Source organism: Monocercomonoides exilis, assembly GCF_001643675.1.
Source record: "Monocercomonoides exilis strain PA203 chromosome Unknown scaffold10-1930038, whole genome shotgun sequence".
Classification (NCBI taxonomy): domain Eukaryota; phylum Preaxostyla; order Oxymonadida; family Polymastigidae; genus Monocercomonoides; species Monocercomonoides exilis.
Genome location: NW_027150555.1, coordinates 1,496,820 through 1,509,098, shown reverse-complemented (window position 1 = coordinate 1,509,098; position 12,279 = coordinate 1,496,820). Strand labels below are relative to the sequence as shown.

Sequence of the window (12,279 nt, the reverse complement as noted above, 5' to 3'; positions counted from 1 at the left end):
TTCTCTTCATGATCTCCAGTCGTTGCCAAAGGCGTTAAAAAACATTCAAAGAAATAATGTTAAACAGCATTTTCAAAGGATATCGAATATTCTCAATGGCTTTCAAACGAACTTTGAAAATCATTTGCCGTGTGAAAAATTGTTGCATCCACTAAGAAAAAGATGCTTCGATAGACAGATGACCAAACATGCACACACATGCACAAACAAAAAATAAAATAAAATAAAGAAAAAAGAAAAAAGAAAAAATGTTTGTAAAAGTATATTGAAAAAAAGAAAAGAAAAAGAAAAAGAAAATTTCCTTTGAGAAACAAGCATTCACACAAAACACAAAAATTAGCTTTCACAACATTTTCAAAGATTATTTAATCATTTGCCATTTTCTTCAAATAATTTCTTAATATCAGGAATGAATGGATAAATATTTTGTGCAATCGCAATGTATAGGTTTCTGTCAACCAATTTGTTCATCAATTCAACAAGTACAGCGAAAACTCCGCAGTCAACTTTCACAAACATTCCAACACTTTTCAACACTCTGCTTGCAACTGCATCAGGCGATTGCTGAAATAAATCTGAGAATATCAAGAAATTGTTATTATTATTATTTATTTATTTATTTTTTTGAAAAAAAAGAAACACAATCGCAAATGCACACTAATCAAATCCATAACAAAAAAACGCGGGATTCTGTCATGAAACTTCGTTTTCACAGAGCCTGGACGGATTGAAACAACATCTATCTTCAAGCCTGAAACATTAAAAATTTTGAAAAACAGAGCATGAAAAGACGAGAAGAATGGACTGTGGAAGTTGAAATCGGATGCACACATGAAGCTTCCAAAGACAAGCATTCGCCAAAATGATCCAAATATGCTTTTGTTGCTGAGTACACCGCGTTATAAGGGCTCACAAAACATCCTGTCACTGACGATGTGAATATCACACATCCTCTGCGCCATTTCCTTCCATCAAAATGAGGCCTTCGCTTCGCCAAAATGGGGAAAAGCGCATTTATAAGGTGCTGATGCCCAACAATGTTCGAGTGAAACATGTGCAAAGTTGATGCACTCGGATTGGATGCACTCTAAAAGATATCCATCATTTTTTTTTTCAAAAGACAGAAAATATAATTTCGGATGTTTCCTTGTGTCAAACCTCAAATAATCCATATCCAGCATTCACAACAATTGCGCTGATATCGAGCCCGTCAATCTGATTCAGCACTGTCTTTGCCAAAATGTTTGGATCCTTTGAGAGATCTGCGCAGATTAAACAAACTTGGATGGTTGGGAACCTTCCGAAAAAAAAAGAAGAAGAAGAAGAAAAATCTTCAAAATAAATCACAAAATAAAATCACAATTTGACACACAAATTGTTGAGAATTGCTTTGGCATTTTTCAGATTCTGCTCCGTTTCTGATAAAATGATAAGATTCATTCCCTTCGGAACAATGATTCATAAGCACCCAATTTCAACTCTTTCACTTCAATGGCGCATTCAAAAAGAAGCAACAAAATACTTGTCGACCCAGCTTTTTCGCAAGCGAAAGTCCGATTCCCGACGAACCTCCTGTGATAAATGCCCACGAACGCCCATATCGTTTGACAAAATTTGTTTCCTTCGCAAATAAAATGGCTAATTGGGGAAGAAGATACGCAGCAACAGAAACCAAAAATACAAAGCCACAACAAGAAAATAAAATATGAAATATTTGAAGCATTTAATTATTGGATGAACTGATCAAATCAAGAATTTTGTTGGATTAAAAGCTTTCTATTCAAATATATCATCGGCAAAATAATCCACAATTGAAAAATCAAAAAGATTTTTTATTAAAAGAAAAGAAAAGGAAAAATCACTTTTGGAAAAGAATTATTGAAAATCCGTTTCAAATCCAATGAGTTCAACTTTTTTTTTTTTTAAATTTCCCGTTGAATTTCACATGAGAGCGAATGAGTTTTTGTGAGTTGAAAATGAATCATTTATTCGATTGCAAATTCTGTTGTTTCTTTTGAAAAAAGAAATATCAGGAAGAATTTCTCTTGAAAATAAAAATACTTCTGATGAATTGAAAAATATCGCAGTTATTGCGAAATGAATATTTTCATTTCAAGATAACTGACACGTTTCCCAACTCAACAAGCTGGTGGTGTGTTTGTGCTAATTGTTTCACAGGAAGAGTGAACAAGAATAATTATTGTGAGGTACATACAGATATATAACACTCGTTAACATCAACAAAAGAAGACATTTCGTGATAAAAAACGAAAAGGATGAAACAAAAAATCGAAAAATATGCCAAACGAATAAAAAAAAGAAAAAAGAAAAGAAAAGAAAAAACAAAAATTGTTGAATACACACACACGCAAAAGATAAAATGCAAAATGCACTTTAATAAAAAAATAGATATATAATTTTTTTCCCCATTCCAGCTCATTTTCCATTAACAAGCAGTGTCTTCGAATTGCTCCTCCCAGACTCATCGCTTTCTTTGCTCTCTTCGTTTTCTCTCTGGCAACCCGAAAAGCATTCATAATCAACCGCATCTGAAATCGTAACAATCACTGCCCCCGGCGGAAATCGCTGGATGAACTCCCGCTTCAACTCCATCAGCTTCGGCCGATCTTTTGCTTCTTGGCTCAAACACGACTTCACACACTCAAACAACGACGAATCCCTTTCTGCCCCATGCACAGGCCTCTCCCCATTCGCAATCTTCTGCCCAGCCAGCTCGGCCGCATACTCCCCAAACGGTATCTCCAGCGTCAGGCACTCCCACAGCATCATCCCAATCGAAAACGCCACCGACTTCTTCGTTGCCCCCATCTTCTTGTTCATTTGCAGTTCAGGCGCCTTCCACCGCAAACACTCTTTTATGTCATCGTCGTCCTCTTCAAACGCAGACGACGGAGGAGGCGACCCTCTTCCATTTCTATTCGCTCTTGAGCAGTCAGACGTTGATGTGGCAATCGAACACGACGAAATGGACGACGAGTCTGAATCATCTGAGGAGCAGTCAAAGTGGAGGACAATGCAGATCACCATGTGCTCTGAGAACAGCACAACAAGCGAACTAAGACTGCTCAATGACTGCAGCTCATTCTCCGTTTCGTCAAACGAGTGAATTGCTCCATTCGCCACCCAGAATAGGATCTGCGCAGCTGTCTGCTCCCTCTCCTCCAAAGTGCCGATCGCCATCTCTTTCTTCTCGTTCCGCCCATGAAGCAGCATGAACAGAGAATCCCTCAAGTCTACAATCAGTTTCTCGTGAGGCGATGAGCAGGCCATCGCATCCACCAGATTCGACATCGATGAGGTGGTCGGGCACAGGCTTTCTGTTCTGACAAATGTTGTATCTGTGTCTGATGTGTCAGTTGAACAAGTTGAAGAAATTGACGGAGACGGTGTTCTTTTTCTTGTCTCTTCTTCTTTTTCATCCACCTTCTCCAGCATCCATTCAGGAATCTTGTCTGAGTCTTTTCCCAAGATATATTCTGTTGATCCGCTTTCAGACAGCAAATACTCTTCTGACTCTGAATGCACCATCTCCTTCCCATTCATTCTCTTTTTAATTCTTTCTTCGTTTTTCTTCTCTGCCTCCTGCTCAGCTCTTCGCCACTGCTCTTCTGGTGACATCTCCATCGTCACCATCTCAATCAGCTTCGGATCTTTTCTGATGTTGTCTTCCACAATTATCTCCAATTCTTCTGTTCTTCTCTTTTGTTTCCTCCATCGAACAGCCAGAACAATTGACACAATAAGTACTATCAAAAACAAAACAATAAATATAACAGCAATAATTAAAGCCCATGATTTTCCTTCTTTTCCTCCCTCAACAAGATTTCCTTCTCCATCTGGCTCAGAATTGCTTCTGTTCTTCAGAATAAATGAATCAGTGGCTGATGGCAAATTGACTTTTCCAAACAAAATGCACACCCTCACTTCTGCTTCACTTGGCACCCCTTCAATTATCTTGGCAGGAACAGACCCATGCACCTCTTCCTCTGATATGAAACCGCTTGCATCAAACAAATATTTCTCAACCACCTCCTCATCCCCAATCGCTGCAACGGTCTTGAACGAGAGGTTGCACGGAAGGAGAACAGATCCTCTGAACACAGCATCCACCTTCTCTCCTGACTTTTCCGATGTCACACTCTCCACTTTCGGGATGAAAAACGCAGATGCCCTTTCTTTCGCTATTCCTTCCAGCGTGCATCCTTTATCCAATATCCACAGCGACGTATTTGGCAATACTCCATCCCCTCCCTTCAAACTCATCACTTTCAATTTTGCTGAGTCTCCACACAAAACATTCCGCCTTGCCGATCCATAATTCGCTATTGATGGATTGTTGTTCATGAATTCTCCTTTCTCAATCTCCACACTTCCTCCTGATAAGGAAAGCCCTCCATTTTCTGAATTTGCCAGCGTCGAGTCCTTCATCAATCCGGAACAATTCTGAAGATCAACCATCGACCCATTCCATCGGCACAGATTATTGAGTGAATCTTCGTTGACTCCAAACTGTTGCGCGCCTGTTGCTCCGTCAAACGAACATGAAGATAAGTTAACATCTGCTAAATCCGTCAGAGCAGCAATTCTCCCTTTGTCTGAGGATGAGATGCATTTGTGGCTGGTGCAGTTCTCCAACTCCACCAATAAAGACGAAGACGAAGATGAAGCAGCCAAGCAGCACGGGCCAAATGATTCTCTCGTTATGTTTTGATATGATGACTGCTTCAGCCGGAATGTCGACGCATTTGATGTCACACTCACTGCACATCCTTCTCTGAGCTTCGCGTTCGAAATGGCCAAGAAATTCATCTCGACATTCGCATCTGTGCATTCAACAGAAAGCAAAGAGCCAGACAGCACAGATATGGCATCGAAGTCCGAATGATAGCACTGGATGTTTGAATGATCTCCTGAACCGTCTGAGGAAAACGCAATCAAACTTGCTTTGCTCTCTGCATTTAGGATTTGAACCTTCTGCAGCTGGGAGTCTTTGCAGTTGTGAAGGAGAAGGGCGGATTGTTCAAGTGCGCAACTGGAAATAAGCACCTGCTGCATTGAGAGGTTTGTCAAATTGCGGAAGTCCAATAACACACCACAATTCACATCAGAAATGTTCAAGTTCATAAATGAGCAATATTGCCCCCCTCTTGCTGCCACGCACGAAGAACCGAGGCGGAGAAAGGCAAAAGTGCATCCGTTGATCGATAGCCTGCCATTCTCCACGAGAACGATGGAGCAGTTCAGTCTCATTTCGGAGTTTCCATTCCAATCTTCTTGAGCAAATGCTGTATCTGCAATAGACAAGTTGCCATCAGCCAGCAATAACAAGCTGGAATGAGGAGAAGAAAAAGCGCTCCCAAACAAAAACGTGAGAAATTCCATTTTCACTCTCGACGAGCACGAAACGAGGCTTTTCGTCTTGCTTCCGATGCTGCTGTTCAGCACAACACTCCCCCTGGCGCCTTCTGCATCCAGCGACTTGATCGAGACATCGCAAGCGCTTGCTTCCCCTGTCACCTCAGCGCTTTTGTCAATCAGCAAATTGCTGTAAACTGAAGGAATGATGTGCGGCAGCGCAACATTCAGCGAAATGCACGGTTCGCTCATTGCACCACACTGGCGCGTGTCAGAGGCATTGTCCGCTGAAGAAGATGCAAATATCGTCTCGCTCTGATACACAACCACAAGCAGCAACAGATCTTGCTCGTCGCTATAGTCGGGTGCTGTGCATCCCCACATCGCAAGATCCCGGACAAACGGCGCTCTGAAATCGAGCTCAAACAGCTCGGCGCCTATTTGAGTTTTCACATTCGCGCATTTCACATACACGTCTCTTCCCACAAATGCTTTGTTCTCCATGAACGTGGTGTTTTTCAGCAGGAAAGGAAGCAGGCCATCTCTTGTGATCGAAGAGCAGTCCAGGAATATCGCGCCTCCTCTTCCAGTCGCCGAACAGAAACAGCCTGAGATTGTGGAAAAACGGATCTCAAAAAACCCTCCTTCGCTCAATTTCATCATCATTCCTCCGCCGCTCTCGCTCTGGCTGCTTCCACAATTCTTGATCGACGTGTTTTGCACAGACACGCTGGAAGGCTTGCTGCCTGTGCAGCTGATGACGGATGGCTCAGATGGTGCACTTTGGAGGAGCGAGAAAAGTGTGCAGCATCTCAGCTGAACTGTCGGACCTTTGTCTTCATTCAATTCCAGTGGCTCGTCTTGCAATTTGCCCTGCCCCAGCACAGACACAATGCTTTTGCCCATCAGCTCCATGTTGCTCATCGAGACATTTGTCAAGTCAATGCTGCTGCCATGCGACACCATCAGAATGTGACTTTCTGCTTGGATGGATTGGAACGAGCAGAATGATAATTCGCATGTTCCAGACAGGCAGGCTATGATGCAATAATGAATGGCGGTGGAGGAGACGCTGGTGAAGGAGCAGCCTTGAGCAGCAAAGGAGCTGCCAGCCGTGCTTATCAGCTTCGTCTGCCTCCACCCAGAGCCATCCCCGCAGCAGACCTCAATGTTCATCAAGGAGCATTTTCCATCGTTTGCAAGCACACAATCGCCTTCTTCTTCATTTCCGTTCTGAGGCGAAATGGCTGCTCCGAAAGTCAGAGTTGGACATGACCCTGTATCAGCAGAGGTCAAAATGACGTTTGAAATGTCCATCTCGCTGTTCACCTGAGCTTCATCGACGATCACGAAAGTGTTCATGCTTGGTTGAGCTGGATCTTCCAAAGCACGAAAATGCTTCTGCCCATACTCCATTGTTGCGCATGGCTCTTCTCCACTCCCACACCGCAGAACATCCCACCCGCTGTTCTTGCTGAGATGGATTTCCTGAGAAGCAAATCCAATCAGAAATCGGCACAGATCGAAGTTTGTTTTTGTGGTGTCGTTCCCCACGAACAAGTTTGTATCGCTTGCTGTCTCGCTAACCTCAAATGCCAATGTCTGCTTTGTGATGGAAACATTCAGGTCTGACGAGAGAAAGAACATGTTTTTCCCGTGCTTTGCAGAGCACTGATCGAAGGTTATCTGCTGGAAGGAGAACGCATTGGAAGCCGAGCAGTCGAAATAGATGCCTCCTCCATTTCCACCTGTTTCATTTTCAGCACAGCATTTCGTGAATGTGGCGTTCTCCATCACAAACTGACCTTGTGCCTCAACAACAATTTTCATCGCACCGCCCTCCATGCTCTGGGTGCCTTTGGCATTCGTGACATTCCAGTGCAAACACTCAACATGGCTCGAAATTGAGGATGAAATCAACACAGCGCTGTCTGCATTGCCATTAGCTATCCCTGAAAAAGTGCATTGTGTAAGACAGACAGTCTTGTCGCTCGTTGTTCCCTCGTTCAATAATTTGGATGTTGACGATGGAATCACACCGATGAGAGGCTGATCGCCGATGTTTGTGTTCTTCACATTCAATGAAATAATCGTTGTTGGGGTGCTGGCTGTGTTTTCGCTCACTGCGATAGGCGCATGATGAAGATTCGCTGAATCAATCTGACAGTTGTCCATTTTGAGGATTCCTCCGCTCATCTGAAACAGCCTGTAACCTATCTGGTTGACCTCGCCCTGCTGCATCTCGAATGCACACTTTGTCAGCGACAGGTTGCTCTCAGAAGTCAAGGATATTAACGTTTCGATCTCAGCATCAAAAGAAGAAGGAAGCAAAAAGCGGATTGATTCGATGGATGCATTCCCCGTGGCTGCCATCGCTTTTCCAGTCAGAGCATTCAGCGATTTTGTGCAGGTTATTCCAGCTCGTAAATCATCTGATGATCTCAAGTTCACATTGTGCAACATCATTTCGTTTTCTATTGTTGCAGAGACAATAACTCGAATTGCCTTTGCATTTTCCTCTTCCAGTCTCTCCATGCAATAATCAACTGACTGGCACGGATAATCAGAAAACCCACACACAACAGTATCAGCTCCATCCTCGCTTCCAACATGGATTGTGCTTCCAACTTCCTCAAAAAACAGAACCAACGGAATCGAATGCTCACGATCATTTCCATTGAACCCACGCAAATCGTCGAAGGAACTGTGTCCCAATGAACAAGCAAAAGGAAGCTTTTCGCTCGTGATCGATTCCTTCAGGTTCGGGGATTGAACAAACAAGTCGTTTCCATGCTTCGCTTTGTTTGGCTTTTCTGACGAAAAAGAAGGAGCTGTGATGGCAAATCCTGCATCGGAGTGCTCAAGATCCAGAAAGATCCCTCCCCCGAATCCCTCCTGCGAACCGAAAGGCGCCTTGCATTCTTCGAACGAACATCCAGAAATTGTTGCTGAGTATGTGCTTGGCAGCGAGAGGAACAGCGCCCCACCTCCATTTCCATCCCCAGAAACAACGCAATGCTCAAAGATGCATCCGCTTATTGAAGCTTCGCAACCATTCTCTGACCCTTCGCTCCAAACAGCATTCAAGCATCCTCCGTTCTGCTCGCTCTCAACATTCAAAAAAGAAGCATTCGAAAGAGAGACAGATTTGCAATCCGACAAAGCAATTGCACAGCCTTGCGAAAATCCAAACCCAGAGACATTCACGAATTTCATCGTCAACGAACCTTCATCAACCTGAATCACGGATTTTATTGAGGGCTGAGTCGATTGGTCGCTTTTGGCGAAACTGCACAGCTCCAGCTCAAGCAACCCAGAGGAGCCAATTGCAATTGCAGATCGGTTGAACACACAAACAAAGGAAATCCTCTTTGCATTCAGCGAACCATTGCCGATGGAGATCAAGCAGTCGTTTGACGAGGCTTCGCTACACTTTATTGCAGATGAGTTGTTCTCTGCTCCGCTGAGAACGATTTTTCTCCACTCAACGTCAATCATATCTTCTTCGAATTCTTCACTGGCCATAAAAACGTTCTGTCCCAAATATGAATTCCATCTTGTCACTCCATACTCCACCGTTTGGCATTCTGAACCTGTTCCTCCACAAGTGTTCGCATTGTTTCCGGAAGTGCGGATGTGTATTTCTGACTGAGGAGTTGGCAGACATGAGTCATACACAACACCTTTGTCTCCGCATGTCTCTGCATATTCGACGCATTGCACAACTTTTCTTTGGGCCGTTGAAAGAGTCAAACATTGCAATATCTGACATGTGTTATCATCCAAGCTAAATCCAGGTCCAATAAAAATATCTGCTCCCTGCATAGATCTCTGCACCGTATTGTTTTCAAACAAACAAAATTGGATTTTGAGATTCTTATTATAATCATTAAACGATATATCAATTCCACCTGCACCCCGTTGAGTATCTCCTTTTAATAAATAACAATTTGATATCTCAAAATCAGTTCTTGGTTCTTGAAGAAAGACTGTTCCTGCATAGCGGACTAATGCTCTGCTGTTTTTGAATACAGAGTTGAAAAGTGATCCACTTGCTCCTTCATCCCAAGCAACACTTCCTCCATAAATTGCTGAACAATTTTCAAAAGAACAGCCAATGACTATTGAAAAATTATTTGTCAAATGAGTATATGCTCCTCCAACTGTCCATTCTCCTGTTCCTCTACAATTATTAAAAAATGAATTTTCAATGTTGCAATCACTTCCATCGCTAAAAACTGCACCTCCATGGCCATAATGTTCATTATAAGTATTATAGCATCCTAAAAAAATACATTTCCCAACAGTGAGCTTTGCACTGCCACTAACAAAAATTGCACCACCATTTGCAGCGCTGCATTCGGTAAAGTTGCAATCTTCAAATTTGATTTCTCCTTCCGAAAATGACTGCGCCCTATTCGTGAAGTTCTGATGAGAAATGGTGTTTTTCGAACGAATGAAAGAAGTGTTCGAGGAGCCAAAGCCACATCCACAAGAGCCAGAGATGAGAACTCCATAAAACGGGCAAACGCAATCAGTGACAGCGCAGCCTTCAATTTTGCTCTCTTGCAAAGAATGTTTTTCCTTCAGGTGTTTGGTGCTGCTCTGAACAGATGTATTGTGGAAGCTGCAAAAAGAAGCCGAAGCAAATGACAAATCCACATCTCCAATGAACGGATTCGCAAGCGAGGCACAAAACGAAGAAAATGTGCAGCTCAAAACATGGACATGTCCTGTCAAAGGAAGTGAGCAGGGGCTTGCTGAGACAAGAGATGGCCACGCTTGCTGTGGAAAATGCCTTTGAAAAGATATATTCGCCATTCGTATTGTTCCTCCTGCACACTCAAAAGCAGAAGATTCCGTCTCTGTCTCCACGCTTATGATGCAGCCACTAACAGACAATCTGGACAATTCGTTTCTCACAGAAATGGCAGAAGCGATTTTCTGGATGATATTTATTTGCTCAACGGCCAACGACGAGTTCAGAACCGTCATTCTGCTGCAAACACAGCTCCACTTGCTCATATCATTGTTGAGTGTGCCAGCAAGAAAGTTATGATCAAATGCCCTCTCTGAATCCTCCTGCAATCGTTTTTTGCTCTTTTCTGTATTTTGCGACCAGCCAGATGAATCAAAATCCTGCATCGCATTAGACTTCGCCGCATTGATTGCATCCACTCTGTGCGGAAAGGGCGCATTTTTGCTTGCCTCATGAGTTTCTCCTAACCTCCCAATGCTATAATCTTGAAAATCAGCTTTTTTGAATGCATCTGCTTTACAGCTCGTTTCTTCGTTGCAGTAAATTGAACGCATAATTATTGAAACACTAAAACTTGCGAAAAGCAAGGCTCCTGCTCTTCCTTTGCAACGCAGCAGCATGCTTGTTTTCTTGATATTTTTATTTTATAACATTGATCATTATTATCAGATATGGGTTTATTTAATTCAAAAGACCTATTTTCGTTTATTTTTATCATTTGGCATTAGCTTTAGCCGAAGCCAAAAAGTTGAACAAAATTTCAATAAATGCAGATCTTTTTCAAAATGATTGAATCATTGTTAATTGATTCCTTCTGGGTTTACGATAAGCCTGGGTGACGTGAAGAAAAAATTTTGTCACGTCCGTCACCAATTTTCCACAAAAAAAAAAAAAAATAAAAAAATAAAAATAAAAAAAAAATAAAAAAATTAAAATAAAAAATTAAAAAATAAAAAATAAAAATAAAAAAAAAAAATAAAAATAAAAATAAAAAAATAAAAATAAAAAATTAAAAAATTAAAAAATTTAAAAAATCCTATTTTGAACAAAAAACCTTTATTATAATATAAAAGTTTTTTCAATTTGTTCAAATTATTATTTTCAAAAAAAAAAAAAAAAAAAAAAAAAAAAAAAAAAAGATGGATTCCCATTACAAAATGATAGACTTATTTAATACAAGAATTATCTTTGAAATGACTTGTTTACTGAACCAATTCGAAAAATCATGGTGTGAACACATAGAAGTTATCATATATAAAAATTTAATATGAAATTTTTTCTTCTTTTTCAATTTGTTTTCATTTTGTCAGAAACTTTAAAGTGTGGTTCATTCCTGCTGCAATTTTAGAAAAAAATGAAGTAGAAGGATATGCAATCTCGCTTTATGGTTTGCATTTAATATACATAGATTTTTTGATGTTTGTGATTATTTTCTTATTTGTTTTATTCAGAATTGTTTTTTGAGCTTTAAAGATGCAATGTTGATGCACAGAAACAGATAATCGAAGAAATGAATGAAACAATTAATGCAATGACTTTGAAAGAATTCATATTTGTTTTCGCAAAAGAATTATTCATTCACATGGGAGAAATTATTGAAGAAAAGAAAATTTCAATGGAAAATACAAATGAGTAATACAAGCAAATAGGATTTTTCGTCTCATTGAAAAATACACGGAGCCTTTTTCTTGATGAATCTTCGTTGAACATAAGATTTTGGAAGATGATCATTGATGAAAATGTGAAAAATGAAGGAAAGGATGAAAGGCTAATTGCTGATCTTAGTGAATGAATCTTATTATTTGGAGGCTCATCATCATTGAAATTGAATTCTATTTGCGTGCCTTGTTTGCTGAAAGTCGCGTTGAAGAAAGAGGAAAGCGAGGAAACTCGAAAGGAAGTGTAAATGGCTTTTCTTGCTTTGAGAAACATAAACCAGTTTACAGTGTGGAATTGTTTCTTCTTTGTTTATTTGTTGTCATTTTTTAATTTTTGAACAACTTATAGAAGAAGAACTGTATATGAGAGAGAGTTTAAAGAAATTATCTGAAATCTTCAGGAAAAACGAAATCTGAAGCAATAGACAGATAATTATTCTTGGGAATTTAAGATAAATCGATATGACAACTGTGAATATTCAGGAG

The 12,279-nt window shown here is 40.8% G+C and overlaps 2 protein-coding genes across 2 annotated transcripts; both read right to left on the bottom strand.

Annotated features, from left to right (window-relative positions):
- Positions 1–369: 369 nt before the first annotated feature.
- Positions 370–1,723, bottom strand: MONOS_17251 (putative short chain dehydrogenase; the record flags this gene model as incomplete). The annotated part of the gene is made up of 6 exons (XM_067870153.1): positions 370–575; positions 659–751; positions 832–1,087; positions 1,159–1,297; positions 1,373–1,443; positions 1,523–1,723. The coding sequence occupies 6 exons, from the start codon at positions 1,721–1,723 to the stop codon at positions 370–372; spliced, it is 966 nt and encodes a 321-aa protein (XP_067732122.1).
- A 713-nt stretch (positions 1,724–2,436) lies between these two features.
- On the bottom strand, positions 2,437–10,755 carry MONOS_8113 (uncharacterized protein; the record flags this gene model as incomplete). Its single annotated transcript, XM_067878498.1, has 3 exons — positions 2,437–3,254; positions 3,384–5,001; positions 6,199–10,755. 3 exons carry the CDS (start codon positions 10,753–10,755, stop codon positions 2,437–2,439), a joined length of 6,993 nt encoding a protein of 2,330 aa, XP_067732121.1.
- Positions 10,756–12,279: the final 1,524 nt, after the last annotated feature.